The 18,651-nt window shown below is 42.3% G+C and overlaps 2 protein-coding genes and 1 non-coding gene across 4 annotated transcripts in view; 2 read left to right on the top strand and 1 right to left on the bottom strand.

Moving 5' to 3' along the window:
* The window catches only part of RAB11A (RAB11A, member RAS oncogene family), a 19,118-nt gene extending 18,815 nt beyond the window's left edge, over positions 1–303 (bottom strand). Inside the window, exon 1 of the mRNA XM_085305433.1 lies at positions 133–303. Coding sequence (XP_085161559.1) covers positions 133–172 — 40 coding nt within the window. The 5' untranslated portion in view covers positions 173–303. The remainder of the gene's footprint in view (positions 1–132) is intronic.
* Positions 304–458: 155 nt separating this feature from the next.
* Positions 459–530, top strand: TRNAQ-CUG (transfer RNA glutamine (anticodon CUG)). The gene has a single exon. It is a non-coding gene; the product is annotated as a tRNA-Gln (tRNA).
* Positions 531–18,113: 17,583 nt separating this feature from the next.
* The window catches only part of DENND4A (DENN domain containing 4A), a 53,635-nt gene continuing 53,097 nt past the window's right edge, over positions 18,114–18,651 (top strand). For both annotated transcript variants that reach the window (XM_085305430.1, XM_085305431.1), the window contains exon 1: positions 18,114–18,375. The gene's annotated coding sequence lies outside the window, so the exon portion shown is untranslated. The remainder of the gene's footprint in view (positions 18,376–18,651) is intronic.

Genomic DNA, 18,651 nt, shown 5'->3' with positions numbered 1-18,651 from the left:
GGGCCGAGCGGCGGAGCGGAGCCCCCAGCCCGCCCTTCCCCCCCCCAGGCGGGGGCCGCCAGGCCGCGACCGCCGCCCCGGGGGAAGGTGACCCCTCCGGTAGCCGGGCGGGCGAGCCGGCGCGGCCGCTACCTTTGAAGAGATAGTCGTACTCGTCGTCGCGGGTGCCCATGGTGCGGGGCGCCGAGGGGCGGCGGGAGACCGAGGACCGGGACGGGGAGCCGGAGCCGGGGCCGGAGCCTCCCTGCAGCCGCCGCAGCGCTTCCGCCCTGCGCGCCGCGCCGCGCCCCGCCCGCCCACGGCGAGATGCTTCCGGGGCAGCGCCGCGGCGGGCACGTCGCTTCCGGGAGCTGCCATGGCCCCGCCCACCTCTGCCTCAGAGGCGCGCGGCCCCGCCCCGCCCCGCCGAGTGGGCGCGCGAACCATTAGGCGCCGGCGGGGAGAAGCTTCGCCACGGCGGTTCCATGGTGTAATGGTTAGCACTCTGGACTCTGAATCCAGCGATCCGAGTTCAAATCTCGGTGGAACCTGACTTTTTTTCTGTTTTTCCTTTTTTTTCTTTTTTATTTCCCCCCCTTTTTTGCCTCCCCCCCTTCACTTCCGTACATCCTCTGCCTGAGCCATAGCCACACTCCTTCCTTCCCTTCCCCGCTGTTGCAAGGCGTTCAGTAGCTCTTGCAAGACCAAACCCTGCAGAAGCAGACAGCACTTGGGTAGCAGCACAGTGACAAAGCCTGTAGGAGGATGTGTGATCTCTGCGTTGAACCTTTTTATCTCCAGATGAACCCTGATGCTCAAAAGCAGTCAGGAAATGCTGGGCTGCTCCTGCTGCTCTGTTCTCTGCAGTTATCTCAATGCAGCGAGTCATGAATTAAAATTAATAATGGTTTCTTGTGTGTGTAGAGGCTGCGGTATATTTATAGCTCTGTAGTTAAGGTTTCCATCTCATATCCTATTTTCAGGCTGCCATTGAACTTTGTCATTAAAAAACTTAATTTTAATTTGATGTTTCTCAGGCCTAATTTCACACTTCAAAGATGCCATTACTTAAAAAAAACAGCTGAAGTATTTTTAGTTACTCTTCTGCAAGAGTTGTTTCATTTTGGTGCTCTGGATTTTGCTTATTAACTGAGAACCCGGAAACACCCTTGATTTACATTTTTCATATGTTTAAGAGTCACTTCCTCTTGCACCAAGCTGCAGATGTTCCTAATCTGGAACTGGATAGTTCTACATGAGATTTTAAGGCACAAAGTAAGGAGAATGTCTCTTCTGGCTGAGCTAAAAGTCACAGCCCCTACACTGCTGTACAGTTACAAATTGTCAAAATTAAACAAGGCATTGCGAAGCTGAGGCATTTTTGCTAATCATGCAYTGCAATATGAAAATTTCAGCAGATTGCCATATATATGAGTAGTAGCAGGGGTTATTTCTAGCTAACCCATTTAAATGCATTTGATCATTTGTAATCAGGTTCTGCATAGTGTAGAGAGGCAAAACTAAAATAGCGGAAAGAACTATATCTAAACGGGAGTAAATTGATAGCAGTAAATGAGGTTAGCACTAGACTAGCAGGGAGCTCTAGAAATTAAAAAGTCGTATATTCTGGTCAGTCCTGAATTAATTCTGTTCCTGATCGTGCAAGCCCACGTGAGAAGATATAAACCTTCAGGAAATGCTGTTGCTGGTAAAGACCACTTTGGCTGTTCTGCTCYTTCTGTGTGTCCCCTCCTAGAGCGTGCTGCTGCGCTACGCGATGGCCTGGGACACCTCCTGCTCGTATGAAACGTGGCCAAGAAGTAGAGGTCAGGCCTGAAAAAACAGAGGACTGTGTGTTCTGGGACTGACAGCTTTTAATGTGAAGAAAGTCATTCAGCACTGGAATTCCATTAGTGCCATACTTGAGGAAATACTTAATTGATTGCAAACTGAATTTTCCCTGTCTCTTAAGTCCTCGATTTGTGCTTAGAAACGACCTTTTGTGGAGGCAGCACATTCCAAGCAACTGGAGCAGCAACAAGGCCTGATACTCAGCTGGCCCTTGGATGTTTAATTGAGAAAAAAAAGGAAAAAAGAAAGAAAAAAAAAAAAGCAGCAGCGGTCACACTCGTAACAGCGTATTTATGGTTCTCTTCTGGAAATTCATACACCAGTGGCCAAAAGGGTCCCAGATTTTGCCTCGGCGGCACATTTAATGTGCAGGTGTGTGTGTTAGGGCTGTGAGCTCAGACCTGCTCAGCCTCTGGCACTTTGTGTCCAGCTTCCCCCGCACTCTCTCGCTTCATTCTCCTGCCTCGCTCCTGCCACCTACTCCTGAGACCCCAAGAGAAATTCTTGCCTAAAAATAGTAAGGGGACATTTCCCCCAACTTTGGTGGTTCTAGCTTTTCCAGAGGAAGGTCAAGGTCTCTTTGCAGAAAGAACTAGTTGGATTTGACTTGGAAATAGAAGAAACTGAAATAAGGATGGGCAGTAGTTCAGCAGTAGCACTTCTGGTCCCAGATTTTATGACTCTGTGTTCTCTGTCCACACTCTGCAAAACCCATTAAATTGGCAGCTCAGGGAATGATTTCGAGTAGGAGTCAAAATAATTCAGATAGTCCTTGAACGGCTGCTGATTCAAATTCCTTTTTCCCAGATGAAAGGAGCCACCAGCTCCCCCTGTTAGAAGACAGGAAGGACAAAAGCGAAGCCCCACAACCTATCGTGTTCTATCAGAGGAGAAATATTTCCTAAGGGGGATATCGAATCAATACTTTCCAATTTTCTAACAAACCATGAATCATTGCAATTATGCAGAGATAATTCAAGCATTCCAATCCAGCAGTCAAACCAGAGAAGAAAAGCAGGCTTTTAGCACTCACCACCCTAGGTATGACATAAGTCAATCAGAAAAAGAAAGCGTAAGCATAAAGTCCACCCATTGAAGGAAAACAAACTTCTCTTTTCAGAGCTGTGGACCAAAGCAAAGGGTCTCCAATGTACAAGGAGTTCTATCTGCAGACAGTTCCTTGCCAGAGAAAGGAGTAATAAAAATGCATGGAGAGAATTTTTTTTGCTGCTACCTTATTTGAATGCCAGGATACACTCTACTCTTTTTCTAGTTCTACAGCTCATATAACAAGAAATGGCCCCAAGCAAAAACATTTTCTGTAGATCAGCCTTTTCCTTCCTAACTCTGGGGCTGGAATGAGGATCTGGATCAAGATCTTTCTAAAGCCTAACCTCACCTCAGTTTTGCTGTTTTCTAGGGATCTGAAGAAAGCTAGAGAAGGGAGCAGCTCTAGAATTTAACAATCTGCTGGAACCATTTTTGTGCTAGAATGGCATTCTGGTAAGCACAACGGAAGACACGTTTTCATCATGCTTTGGKAACAGGAATCCAACAGGCTCAATGACTCGGGGTTTCTTGTAATGACTGTCAAAATGAAGTCACCACTTTCCTGCCTCCATTTTGGACTCAGTGCACATCTCCTCAGTTGTGTCTGCTGCCTCCAAGACATATTAGCAAGACAATACTGGCAGCTCCACTGTAATTGCTGGCCAAGAAATAATTTTGGAGACACGGCTCAGAAGCTTCTTACTCTTACTAGACCCTGCCACAGGCTTCTATTTCCTTCCTCTGGCCAAAATCTACTTGGTGGCGGTATACCTAATAGGAGAGTCGCTACCAGGCAAACATGGTGTCGATAGGCAAGTGTTATCACACTGCTCATCATTGCCTAATTTGGATTCAAAGAGTCAGCTCAGAGGAATGAAGAAGGCAGTTTGATATCTGTGGCCAAGTCATTCACTGCAGAAATAACCAACAGAGCTGGCTGGCTGTGCTCAGCATGGTGATGCTTACTGTGAAGCTCTGCAGTCCTCCTGGGAGCCAGGCTGTGACTGTAAAACTTTGCTCATTAAGATCATTAGAGAGCTGTCATATGGAACAACTGGCATGTCTTTGATCTGGCAGAATACCCTTCCTCCTGCTCCCAGACTTTGGGAGCCGTCTCGTTCCCCATAGTGATTTTTCTCAAGCCATTCAAACAATACTCGCTGTATTTTTATGGGGTGCAGTAACTTCTTCAGGCAAACTGGAAGGTGTAACTGCTAAAACAAGATCAATTTATTGAATAGAAACCCTGATATTTCAATAATTCCTTTATAAATATGTTAACAGTTTGTTTTGCCAAGAAAATGACAAAATGTGGCTAATAATCCCAAAGATATTCCTTACAAATCCACTAGGTGTCCTACTGTTTTCAAGTAATTAGGCTAAAGTTTTTTTKTTTGTTTGTTTGTTTGTTTGTTTTTTTGTTTCCTAGCTTTGTCAGAGAGGAATTAGTTTGATTCTTAGAGGAAATAGATACGGGCTTTCAGATTGAAAAAACATGTATGTATGTTTTTTTACAACACAGCAGGACACCTAACCCAGAGTGGTAGCTCTTTTGGCAAATGCCACTAATGTTTCCCACACAGACCATCTCAAGGTTAGAGACTGGGAAAGAATCTGCCTTCCACCCTTGGGAGTGCTAAACAAGATTGAGTGCTAAACAAGATCCATCAGAGTCAAATCCTCTCCTTAGTCAGCCTCGGGCACCTATTTATAGGACTGCTAAAGTGCATCCAATGCTGACCTTAAAGGTAGTGGCAATGTGCATCCTTAATCAGAGCCGCTTGCTGCCTGCCAGCACTTGTGCCAGTCTGTGCAGCCAGCACAGCACCCACTCGCTTTGTGTCCTGCCCCGGACGCACAGCRGGGAGGTCAAATACATGTGAAGAGAAGCAGCCTGTAGAATAACCAAAGGATGATTTTCTCATCTAGACAATACTGAGAGTGCAGCCAGAACTACTCAGTAGCAGCCAGCTGCTTGGTTGCTCCTTCGTCATGCAACCTGAAGTGCACGCACCATATCAAGCCCTGCTGTTTGGGAAACTACATTTCCCTCAGCCACCTTGCAATCTCTTCCGTGCACTGAATCCTAGCCTGATAATCTAGACTTCTCCAAAACAATTTCTATAGATGTATAAAAAGCTTTCTTTTTTTCATTTTTCCTGTGCTTTCATTGGTCAGAGGTGGGTATTTGCAATTTATCAGTGAGGGGTGACCACAAAGTGATTTTCTAGCTTTTGTCATAGAAGCACAAATCACATTCGGTATAAGCCCTATAGACTTATCCCTCTGCCAAGCAGTGATTGTTGCATTTGAGAATTCCCCTGTTCTTCACTCTGGTTTCACAGGGGTGCCATACCTCGAATTTATCCCAGATTTACAGGAGGCAAATGAGGAGAAAATCAGGTTCATCTTCCATTCAAAAAAATGCAGGAGACAAAGATGCTCTCAAACAGTAAGTTTATGTCCTTTTCACTTGGTGCTTCATGGCCAGAAATACTGCCCGCAGTTCTTGGCTGTGCAAATAAGCACCAGGTAAGGTGTCAGCACCAGCTTAATCACCAGCTGCAAGGGGAAATAAGAGGAGGAACAACAGCCTTGTGTCCTTGGCCCACCAGGATTCCTTGCCATCAGGTGTTTTGCATCATGGGAAGCGCCTAGCATCTGTCCTATGCCATGTGTTACATTGCTGGCTATATTTCTTGCTCTTTGTGTTGAAGGTATGACAGTCATTTTCCTGACAACCTGCAAGAAGAAATGATGCTCCAATCTTTGGACTATATGGTATATACAGATACCTACTGTAGTACCGTCCACATGCAGCATGCACCATATGCTCACTGTGAAATAAGAGTGTAACCTGGTCCAGCACATGTTTGCTGCTATACATAACAAATACCTCAAGCCTTGCCATGATTCAGTGCATTTTGCATGGGAGCCATCTGGTCCTGTAGCTTAAGAAGCAAACTGAAAATTTGATAAAAGCAAAAACAGTCACAATGAGAGAGACCGAAAAGATGTGTTGATATTCCAAGCAAGAATCTCCTTCTGGGAGGGCTAATCTCATAACCCACTGCCTCTTTCCTGCTTCCTTCTCCGGAAAGCTGCAGTCAGACAGGTTGCACTCTCAGCTCTCTGAGTACCTACACCTTTGGGATGCTATCAGCGTGTTTCATGTGCTTGAGCAAACCTTCTGGGACAAGATTTTTCTCACTAGCCAGCTGTGCAGAAAGCAAGATGCGCAAGATGTTTGGGGAACAGCACGGTTCATGGAGCCTGGCTTGATCAAGGATTCTGGTTGGTTTTAAATGCACTATTAATTATGATTAGTCATTAATATTATCACTGTGCAGAATTAATGGCTTTTGGTTTTGATAGACTGAAAGACAGTCCTTCTCAGCTTGCCTAGATTTCTCAGCCCTGGAACAGAGATGTATCCTGCAGGTCTGGATCGTCATGGGTGAAACATRAGACTCAGAGAGATGAAGCGGGTAGAATTTGGGACGGCTTGGATTTGGTGAAGGGTTTTTGTGACTTATCCAGGATATGGGTAACAAAAACTGGCTTAATTTCGTTGTGCATTTTGATTAGTTTTCCTGTATTCTGACCTCATTTTTGATGTTTTGAGGGCACAGAGAAGGAAGGAAGGAAGGTAGAAATCTGAAAGTCTGTCAGAGAATACACACATTTCCAATAGGTACAAATATGTTTCCTCTGACACCGAATTACTGGGAACAGATGCATTGATTCTGCAATTCTGCTAAAGATTGCTTCACATTTTAGCCTATTTCCAAGCTGGTTAGATGCAATGTGAACACAGTTCAACACCTACTTAATTACTCTGATATGAACATAGTTGAAAAAATCATTTCTTTGTGAAATCCAGAAAATAGTAACATTATGATTATGCAAATACTGCAGCTATTCCTGCTTTATATAGATTAGCTTCATGCTTGACTACTCCTCATCTCAAAGCAACCAAACCTCTCCAAAACCACAGAATTATGAAGATATTTGCCACTAGCACAAATTCACTCATTATTTTTCATCCTTTTTTTAAAACCTGTTGGAGGGTGCATTCTTTGGAGCAGATACAATCTGCTGTTCCATGTTTGTGTACACAGGATTATGACAGAACACTACCATAATGAATGTTACTATTGTTGTTGCTGCTGCTTCTACTGCTGTTGTTATTATATAAGAATAATAATAACATGACTCAGTTATTCACCAATCTCAAGGGCTTAAACTGAATGTCTCTGTGGATTTTTCCATATTTAACTATTTAAATACTACTAAAGTATCTACCTTACATACTATATTTGTAACACTCTGATCATCTCTGTGCCAGATAAGCTCCTGGTCCTAGATAAGAAAAAATGTCTTATATGAGGGTTGGAGTAACAGGCTTGTATTTTCTTGCTTTGATCAGTGTCTCTCTGCTTTCATGATCTCACTGGGAAAGTTATTTGATGTTTTGAGTGTCAGCATGGTTCCTGCAAATGTTTGAAGTCATCTTTGCATTTCATTTGTTTTTTGACAAAATAGCATCCATCTGCAAGTTAAGAATAGAACATACAAAAAAACTGCATAGGACTCCAAAGCACAGAATATCATCAAAATTCTGGACAAAATTCTCTTCTCAGTCACACTTACGTAACTCTGGAGTATTGTCTTCATCTTTCCCATTGTTACTCTGAAACCCATTTTCGTTTCATTGTGTCAGACTCAAAGGACCTACCATATAAGGATAAATACGATTTCATCACAACTGTTGTAATTTCCTAGGGAAAGTTACAATCTCAGAGGAAGTACGTGAAGATACATTTACAGTACRTGGGCCTCAATCCTCTAAGAGATATATTGCTGTCAGTTGTTCTCTGTTAGTAGTTTTCTGTAAGAATAAGTCTATGATGTAGGTGGAGAACTGCTGAGCTGTCTGGAGCAGAGATTTCCTCCATAYACACAGGCAGAGAATCTGCAGAGTATAGCTGAGTTCGTTTTTAAACCATCATGTTCAACAGCTCTTTCTTTAGACAAGGAAATAGTTTGCTGGAAATTGATTGGTATTCGTTTTGTGTAACTCTCTGTTCCTGGTCATCCATGTTATAGAAATGCTGTTACACCCCAACAAGACAGATTCCCTGGGCTGGAAGCCCCAGCCCCGATTGAGGGAAACACATGGTTTCCTTACAATGATTATAATTGCTATTCAGTATATGGTGCAATTGTTTTTGGTGTCCAAAACAGAACAAACAAAACAAAGTGGTTTTGGAAAGGAAAACATAGCATTAGGAAAAAAAAAAAAGGTTGTAAAATAGGAAGTGGTTGACCTTCAGGAGATAACTCCATCTACACTGTCTGCTATCCTGCATTTTTAGTGATCAGAAAATGGAAAGAAAAGAATCCATTAAATAGCCCAATACTCCTTAAAAAACGGTGTACCTCCTTTTCTTTAGGTATAACATTTTACATCTTCTCTTCAACAGCTGCTAGTGTCAAAGGCCAAGCAAGAAGTACAAGGAATGCAGAGCCTGAAGTTTTTCAGCAGTTGCTGAAGGCAAAACCATCTAAAGCTATAGCAGATGTTTGCTTACTTCCTGTCTGCTTATCAGTCCTGCAAAGACACTTCTTTTTTGTACTTGTTATGCCAAATGTAACTATGGAGATCTAATACAAGCTGCACAATAGTGATACAGTGAGTAGTGGTTTACATATTTGGTTATGAATGATCAAGCAAAATATTATTCTTTCTAAGAACTCACTTGAATTTTTCAGTATGTGCATTAGTCATTCCCCTCTCACAACAAGAAAATGACAGCATTCAAAGTAATTTAAGAAATATGCCATTACTACAGCTCTAAAAAGTTAAATATCATTAATGTATTGTTGTTCATTGGCCCCTCTGTAGAGTCCTTTCAAATTTGACGTGCCCTTTCAAGTGGGACAGTTGTCGAGAGGAGTCAATGCAATGCAGTTACGTTACACCAACTGAACAATAGTCAAATAACTTGCTTTGTACTAACTGCAGTCCGGAAGTAAAAAATGTGAATTAGCATCTGCTGAGATATATTTCTGTGGCGTAATTTTTCATTTACTTCAGCCACGTCCCTTTATGTTATAGGCAGAGGGAAAGGATTAGTTTGTGTGTTCATCTCTACCAGACCAAGAAATAGTCTAGCATGTTCCTTCTAGCAGACCAAGAAATAAGTAGCAGTATATCCAAACCCAGTGGTTTCTAAGGCCTTGAATATGCTACAGAAACTCTGAGAAGAAAACTCTTAACTACCACGTTAAAAATCAATTACAGTGAACGCTCTGTGTTCAGCAATATAGGTGCACCTTAGCTGGTTTAATTCCTTTTTATATTTACTTGTTGGCTACTATAAATTATAACTTTAATCAGAATATATGCAAGTTAAAACAGAAATGTTTCTTTACTAGGGCTCTGAGCTAGTTTAACTAGACTGATTTTACACTGATGCATTTAGATTGACATTCATTCCCATTAGAGGCAAGACCCTGGGCAACAGGATTATTGCTTATAAGACAGAGTTCTTTTTCCTCTATGAAGTACAAATGAAAAATTTTACTGCAAGTAAATCTTAGCACAGATGTTTTTGTTCTGAGGTTTTAACAATAACAAAGAGTATAGTTTTGGAATTGTTCCTCTGGCTCTGTAGACAGCGTTGATACTGGAGACCAAAAATGACAGTCTGGTAGACATGGTTATATATGGCCTTAGGGGAAATGAAAGGTTTCTGAACAGCAGTGGCTCCACTAGTGCTTGCAACATTTCACATAATATTATCAAGGAAAAGGAGCATCACTGAGCTCAGTTTTGCAACTCTCCTAGCAGCTGGTGCGTCGCATTCCCTCATTCCCTCCCAGTAGGTTCTGTATATGCATGCTTATAGCAGACATGTAGGTAACTATTGTTGGCACATGTAAAATGTTGACAGCACTATAAATCTATGGCATTTACAAATGTGGAATTGACTTGAAAAATGCAAATATCAGGCACAGTGGTTCCGCGAGTAGTCCTACTACAGCTGCAGATCATAAGCATTAAGGCCCACATCCTTGAAGGAAATAGTTGTTTCAGCAGCACTGACTCTAAGGGAAGTACAAATAGAAAATCCTTTTGAGAATCTGATCTTCCATACAAAACCTGTAGACCTAAAGCTAAGCCACTTTACTTTCCTGAAAGCCAAGATAAGCATGGTCAACACAGTGCATGAAACAAGAAAAGAGCAAAGTTGTTGAAGATATGAGAAGCTTTACAAGGAGGACAGATTTGCAGGAAAAAAAAAGATGCACTTCATGTATGGATTGCTGGATATTGCCTGAAGCATCTGTGAATATACCAAAAGGTACAAAACTGAAAGAGGAAGAGGTGAAAAAAGGATTAAGCTTGTGGGTACTGAGAGCTTAATATGAGAATGTGGAGGAGATGAGCACAATTCTTTGGGTGAGTGGCTGACAAGGGCGTAATCAAGATATTCAAAAAGTAGCCTATTGGAACWCTGAATAGACAAATACTTTTAGAATAGAGGTATTTGAAGCTTTAGAAATATCTGAAAATAGAGACCAGTATTTAGATTTAGACTGTAAAGGACAACCCAGCAGGAAGCAGGATGGAAGAGATGGCTTAACAAGCCTTCATTGTAATAAAAATTAATTCAGTTTAATAATTAATTCTCTTTTAAATTTACACTTTGAAAAAGCTGCCATTCCCTAGCCTTCTGGTAAATGCTTTTGCATCTGTTTTCTATTGTTTCCTCCTTGGAAAAAATCTCTGCCACTAACAGGAACCATCAGCAGCACGGAACAAATTCACTTGCCAAGGACATTTCCTCCGATCTCATTATTTATACTGGAAGTATTCTTTTTTGTATTACAAGTCAGACTGTGATTTAAAGAATTCACCATGTATCAAGACAGTTTTGTGTTGTCTTTATGAGTCAAATTCAAATTTGACTAAAGGAATCACATCCATTACATCAACATTTGGCCAAACTTTTTCAAAGAGGTGATCAAGTAGTCTCTAATTAATCCATAGTTCTCTCTGACTACATCATTATATACAGCTCCTCACAGTGGCAGCTGAGAGCCTCCCCTAGGTATGAAGGGTACATACTGTATATGGTCATTCTCTCTCTTTTCTGCTATTAGCAGGTTGCTGTTAAGATACAAGTGAGATGGAACAGATGCTTGTTATGCTTTGGGGCAGCTTGGGTTAAACAAACAGGTTTTGTATTACATTCTCAATGTGCTTTGGTTTGTGTTCACTCGGATCTTCTCTGTCAGCTCCAGGTTGTAGACCAGTTGCTAAGAAATTGTTTATATCCTCTAAATGTTCATTTTGGATTTGGCAGAGTTATTATGGCAAAGGAATACAAATGTAAAGAGTTAAGAAAGTTCAGACTGCAAGAGGGGTCTGTAGAGGTCAGGGGCTCTTCTAGGTAAGCTGCACCAAATCCTCTGAATGCTCAGAAAAGGGCAGAAGCTTTGATTTGACCTGTATTCGTGGTGACTCACCAGCGAGATTTTATGTTGTTACTCTGTTTTGCCTCTGTTTCTGAGCAGTTGCTCACATTTTAACCAAGCACATGCTTACCTCACCAAATGGATAGACCAGTATAATTAGGGACCAATATAATAAGGCCAGTAACTGTAACAGGATAATAAGGGAACATTCCAAAGCAGTTACAGAAGAAAAGAATTTCAGATAATTAGAAGAGGAGTTGGACATTGATTTTAAAAGTACCCAAGATAAAATAACAGATACTAAAAATACCTATTTTGAGATTAAATCCTCATGACTCAGTACTTGAGCCAACCCTCATTCCTTAGGAATTAGTAGGAAAATTGTCCAAATAGGGTAGACTGTGGCTTATCTCCTTACTCTAGTGGGCTTACACTTACACTTTAAAGAAGTATCTTATGCTGAAAGAAGACAGACAGACACAGGTCTGACTGTGCAATTGCAAGGTTTTTGAATATGTTCTGAACAAACTGCAGTCTCTGTAAAATTGGTGTTTTTATTTCTAGCTAGATAAAAACTCTAATATTGAAAGATGAGGGTCTTGAATGACAAAATCATTGACAGTGAGGCCTGAGATCTAGAGAAGAGACGGCTCCTGGGTCTTGGTCTGCCAGGACATATTTTTTAAATACCCATGACTCTCTAGCTAATACTGGAGGAATGATGCATCTAGCCTGCAAATGAAACAGTGAAGTGCCATTTTTTTCTTCCTTTTATTTGCACTGTATTTTCTGATTAGGTGAAAGATATTAAAGGTATTTTGAAAGCCTTTCCTAAGGTTTCAGAAAAGCAGTAAAGCCGTGTTGTGAGCATGAGCTACAATTTGGGTCAGATTTTCAGTACAGATGTGTCAGATGCAATTTCTTGGAAACCCTCCATGAAAATCAGAAGAGTGACCCAATGTTTTCTCACCATACAAAATAACTGTTCTTTTCAGTGATGTCATTTAGATGGAGTACTGCTTGTATTTATAGAAAGGTGTCTTGTTTGAGCTTGTTTGGGAACAGAATTTTTTATCTGAGAACAGTTTCAAACAGGGAGTCTAGCAAATCTCTTTTATGCATCTTGACAACTCTCAAACTGATTTGTCAGTCTTCTGAGCTTAAATGATTTTGTTTTATTTCCAGATAATGGCTACTTATGTAAATGAGATGCCTTATATTATAAATGTGGAAGTGATTCCATAATATTAATTACAGGCTTTACGGTTTAAATAGTTAATAAATTAGCAAACAATAATTAGCAAACAAATTAGCTTTACTTAGAGAATCTCAGCTTAAGTACACCAAGTTGTTAGCCCATTACTCAAAAATGAGATAGTTTTAAATTAATTACAATACTTGGCTCTTCTATAGCTGCTTCTCTTGAGGATCTGTGATGTTCTACAAACATTAATTAAACGTAATAATACTCCTGAGTAGTTAGCTGATAGATACACTTCAGTTAACCCATGATATGTACTACTCTCTAGAACAAAATACAAGAATTTTTAACAGCAGGACTAAACAGCAGTTTAGAGCCTTAGGTAAGTATCTTAGCTAGAGAAAATTGCTTGGAATGTTTAGATATGTGAAATACAGTTACTTGGTGTAGCCATCATCTGAGAATAAATTTAAGTGCAAAAAGTACAGAATTGAGATCTTTAATGACAAAGAGTGGTTTATATCTGATTTGAGAGAAGGTGCCCACAGCATCACAATATCACTTGGAATGAGTCTGGATGATGAATTGGACTTATTCAGGCAGATGTCTGCTATACGTGGAAATCACCTCCACATGGGTCAAAAAGCATGACTCTGAATCTTCAAGGAGCTTGTAGCACACACAAAGAGCAGTGCTAACAGTGAAGTCCTTCCTCTCACCTCTAAGGTTACAGGGCTGCTGAAAACAGCAATAAAACAGCAATATCAGTGTGTACACTTGAAGCCTGAGGCTGTTATTTTTGCTGGAGAATCTGCATGCATAATTTCCTTCCTGATATTATTCCACAAAGAGATGCTTTTGTTCACTTGCTTTAATGATGAGAGAAGTACTTAGAACAGGTTAGTGCTGGACCAGACAACAGGTTGTCTTTGGTACGTGCATACAGATTTGGACTCTCTTCAAGGAACCCTTCTGTTGTTTCCCTTCTCAAAAATCTACTGCAAACATTTGTCTCAGAGCTTCCAGTTTCTATGAGAAGACCTATTCCAGAAGTATGCTTCAGCTGTACATATTTATTTGCCAACTCGGAAGAGGAGAAGAGGTATGGAACTGCTTCCCTAATACCCCTACTCACAATGGCAACCATTTCCCAACCAATTAGTACCAATGCCCAGCCAGTACATTTCCATCGTTTGATATTTGACAGTTGCTGCAATGCTGCAATATCTTGTAAATAGTTTTAGCCTTTGCTGAGAAAAATTTTGTGATACACAATTTAAATTCTCAGATGTACAATGAAATTCTGAGGAAACAAATCAGCACTGAAAAGTGAAGTGATAATGACTTTGCATCAGATTTTTATTTGTAGAAAAGACTTTGAAACGTCTGGATCTCCTCTTTAGATACATTTTCTTTCTTTTCTGTTTCCCAGCATTTATGTACTTTTGAGACTACAAACTCCTGCATAAATATTGGCAATAAATCCCTGCCGAGAAAATCTACCTGCTGAAGAAAAATCTGCTTATTTTACTCTTGTGCAAGTACATATGTGGGATGCCTAGACACTGGAATTAGACTTCATCCTTGCTCATACACAATAAAATTCTTTATTTGCATTTTGTGAATTTTAGTTCATGGCACACGTGACTCTGATGCTGAATGAAACCCCCCACAGTGCGTCCGCTGAGTTTAGARGCTGCCTTTGGATCAGGCCCTGTGTTCGCCTCATATCTCACTATTTTCAGCTGCTTCAATAGGTTCTCTATCTAAGGGAGGGTGTGAGACTTCCTTTTTTTCTTTTTTTCTTTTTTTTTTGCATACATGCATGATATTCCATTCCATCTTTTATAATTCATAAGCAGTAGTTTCCCTGGAGTGCAAAAGGTTTTCAGCAGCAAAAGGAAAGGTATCTGCAAGACCGTACTGCTGCATCATAGTACTTAAATAGTTTATTTCATAATCTGTCCTAGAATGTAATCATTCCAAGCAGGGACAGTCTCAGGGATAAGTTCCAGATTTTAACATATGCATATATTTAAAAAAAAATCACAAAAATGCTGCTTATTTTTCAGTGTGATTCTAGCTTGCCAAAGCCTCCATTTCACTGCCTAACCCTCAAGATGTAGATCCATTATTGTATTGTGAAGTGGGTTACAGGAGGGAGTAAAGCAATTCATCCTCTGAAATGCAGTGTTGTTTTTTCATTTACATGTTTTATAATTTTCCAATATCCTTATCTTTACAGCTATTTTTTACCAAGTTTACAGATACGTCATGTCTTTGAAAGATGTTGATAGGTGCTTATAGAGCATCCTTCTCCTCTCATGTAAACATAAATGAACAGTGCACATAGTAAAGCCAAGTGAGTTAAAAAGAAATAAAATTAGTAAAATGGCCAGGTTAAGCCCCAAATTGCTCCCTTAAGAAACTACTTAGTTTTGTCTATGGAAGCCAGTTTCTGCCAGGAAATAATGGGAATGTGGCGGGTTGGGGGGGGGGGTCTTTTGTTTTTTTGCTTGAGCACTGCTGAGGCCTCGTGAATTGTAAGTAGTCAAATCTCACAATCCTGGGACAAAGTCTGTTAAAGCTGTGTCCTGGGACAGGGAAGTTCTAGATTCTATTTCTGGCTCTGTCGCTGACCATCTGTCACTTATCCTCTGCCTTGCTTCAATTTACCCATGTGTAAAATGCCCTTAAAATAAACTAAACTATGCTTTGAAAATAACTTCTATTACCACAAACTAGAAATTTTGGGTTGCAACACAGAAAAAAAATGGTTCTGTGGTTGCCGGTCCACAGAAACTCTGTGGATCTCCCCAGCTGTACTCCTGGGGAGGCTAAATATGACTGATAGTGCTCCACCCTGTACTTCACAGGCAGCAGAATACCACATTAAGCATTCATGTTGCCTGCCCATCTGCAGTACATGCAGTCACTGACTTGTTTAATTAACTTGCTCTGCACAGTAAGAATCTGATCAAACACTCACTGGAATTAATAGGAAGACTTCTATTGACTTAATGAACTTTTGGGTCAGTCTCCACAGCCGTGTAAAAGAGACCGCTGCCCAGAGATCCCTAATGTCCCTATGAACGGAAAGGCTTTCCTTACTGACACGTAGATAAGTTTCCGTGCAATGGGCCTGCAGGAGCAATGCACACAGTGTTTCTCTYTGCCTGTACAGTAACACTATTCACTGATGCTGCTCTTTATTCAGAAACAAATACTATATTCACTGTTTCTCATAGACCCTTTCACACATGCCATTAGACAAGTCTTAATGTGGAAAATTGATGACAAGCTATACAGAAAGGTTTTCAGGCTAGATATAAGTTAGGAAAGGTGACTTGATAGAGGTGATGACAAGCTACTAATGAAACGGAGCACTACAATTAAATGTGCTAGTGGGGACTCGGGGAACAAATTGTGCCACAGCTAACAGCATACAGTGAGCAGCAGGTAGGTCACACAGAGAAAGCAGAAGAGGCTTGATGGAATAGAGTTCCATCAAGGAGGAGGGGGAGATACAAGACTGAGAAAGACAGGATGGATAAGTAGTGCAGTCAGCTATGATGGTAGGATTGGGCAGGAACCATCATTTTGTTTTATGTTTCTATTATGCTTTCCACAGTAAGCTCCTGATCCCTGAGTAAATTTGTTGACGTTGTCATGATACATAATTAACTGCAGATAAATACTACAAAGACAGAACTGGTGGAGGGAAATAAACAGATTGGGTTATAAATTAACAGCAAATCAGAGGTATCTGATTTGCACAGTTTCTGCACAAAGTTTCAGCTATTACAAATTATGAAAACTTTGTAATAAGTTTCGTAACTCAAAGTATGAAAACTGCCACTGGATGTTTAAGAATGAAGTTTCTGTAAAATTTAAGCTTCCACTAGAAATAGTCAAGAATATTCTAATAGTTAGGAACATAAATTCAGAAATGTGAACCATTCATAAAACAATAAATGATTTTGCCTCGGTTTACAGGCAGCTGAAACAATACTCTTTGAACCAGGAACAGACTCTATTTCTACATCCTAGACGTTAACACTGAAACCTAAAAATTATACCTACATGAAAAATGAGCAAGTGCAGACAACACAGAACAGCTTGAATTTAATATCAAAATTACTAACACAAGCCACAAGATGGACTTTCCATTTGTTTGAAAAACATTTCTACAATTAAAATATATCAGAAACTATCATAGAATTTAGGAAAAAAGTCTACTAGATCACTACATGATGTAAGGACACACTGCAGACTGTAGATCACTCTGCTGCAAAATACTGAGCAACTGGTTTCTTGATCTCTCCACTTATTCCACAGTATATCATTGGGACATAAAATGTTTTTCTGGGTGTGGCCAGAAATTCATCTTATACAGAAGTAACAAGAAAAGGGCTTACTCCTGTTTTTTTTTTTTTTTTTTTTTTTCATTCCTTGCTGGACATATTCTTTAGTCAGGACGTTGTCTACTGAGAATAAAGGTGCAGGCTCAGCTCACAAGTCTCAAACCTGGCCGTGCAAAGCTGCCTACATGTGCAGGCTTGCATGAGGGGCCTCTGCCAGGTGAGACACAGGCGTGCATCCGCCTCTGGCACTGTGGGAGGCAGAAGGGAGAAAGAGAGCGTCGCTGCTAGAAACAGCTTTATTAATAATCATGTGTTGGGGGGGAGCAGTAATTTGCACTTTTAGCTTGGGCATTCTCCCATTCACCTGGGTTGTGAAGAAGGGTGAGGTAAACCAGTGTAGTAGGTTTGAACATTTGTACTTAAGCATTTACAGTCCCAATTCCATTATACAAGTTTTCTCTCTTCCTAACGAACAACATCCAAACCCTGGATCCAAATATTCAGAATTGAGCAAAGCTTGAATTCAAAGCCAAAGCTGTACGCGTTGAGCCTAACCTTAAACATGACTTCCAAAACAGTATATTGGCAAAAAATAAAATAAAAATAAAATAAAATAAAATAAATAAAATAAAATACAGGATTACAGGGCATAAACAAAATGCCAATGAAGTAGTATTTTTGTGTTGGTACAAGCAGCAGCACTCACTTCGTCGTACTCAGCAACTACCTGACACACCGCACTAATCTTGGCCGCATGCTCTTAAGGATTATTTTTGTCTCCAGTTTTTTTACAGCCTTTGATGCAACAACCTSGCGCGGGTTACATCAGGGCCTGCAGAAACTCCCCGCGTTCGCCCGCCTGACGCGCACTCCGGGGCCTGTTGACTTCGGCACCGCAGGTGAGCGAAAGGCCTAGAGGCTGCCTCTGGGCCGGGGGAATTAATTTCGGGTTAAATGAAAGGTGCTACCTGTGAGGGAGAGGCGGAGCAGCGGGACGGTCGGTACGTTGGGTTTTCAACTGTAATGAAGGGAGGGGAACTGGGGGGGGGGATCGCCGACGCTGCTCCCCTGTCACGGTTAATGGCGGAGCCGCCGGGGGGGGGCGCGGGCGGCCGTTAGTCGGCGCGTGGCGGGTAACGCGCGCGCCCTGGTCACGAGTCGGCGCCCGCCTCCCCCCCCCCGTGACGGCCAAGATGGCGGCGGGAGGAGGCGGCGCGCAGGGGAGGGGGGATCCCGCCTGAGACGCCCACACGGCGGGGAGGCGGCGGCCGCGGCGGCGGGGCGAGTCGCGCTCCGTTAGGATGCGATAAGGGCGCGGGCACGCAGCGCGCTCCCCTTTCCCCTCCCGCCGCCGCCCCCCCTCGCCCTAGCGGCGCCGGGGGTAGGAGGCGGCGGCGCCGGCGGCCGTTCCCCTGGCCGCGGGGAGCGCGGCCCCCGCCTGAGGTGAGCGAGGGCGGCGGGGGAGCGCGCCGGGCTGTCACGGCGGCGGCGGGGGGGGGGAGGGGGATGAGGAAGGTCGTTGCTAGCGGATATCGCGGAGCACCGCCGCGATACGGGCGCTGTCGGGAGCCCGAGGGGCTCCCGCCTGCCCTGGGCTCCCTGCCGCCCGGCGGCGGGCGAGGCGAGGCGAGGCCCTCGCCGCCCCCTTCCCTGCGCCGCGGCGGCGGGGGCGGGGGAGGCGGTAACTTTCCGTCGCGAGGCCGCGACGGGCACAAACTT

The sequence above is a fragment of the Rhea americana genome, unplaced genomic scaffold (assembly GCF_003343005.1).
Source record: "Rhea americana isolate MKP2758 unplaced genomic scaffold, rheAme1 scaffold_22, whole genome shotgun sequence".
NCBI lineage: Eukaryota > Metazoa > Chordata > Aves > Rheiformes > Rheidae > Rhea > Rhea americana.
Note: the sequence above shows the minus strand (reverse complement) of the source record. Positions and strands in the feature narration are given on the sequence as shown.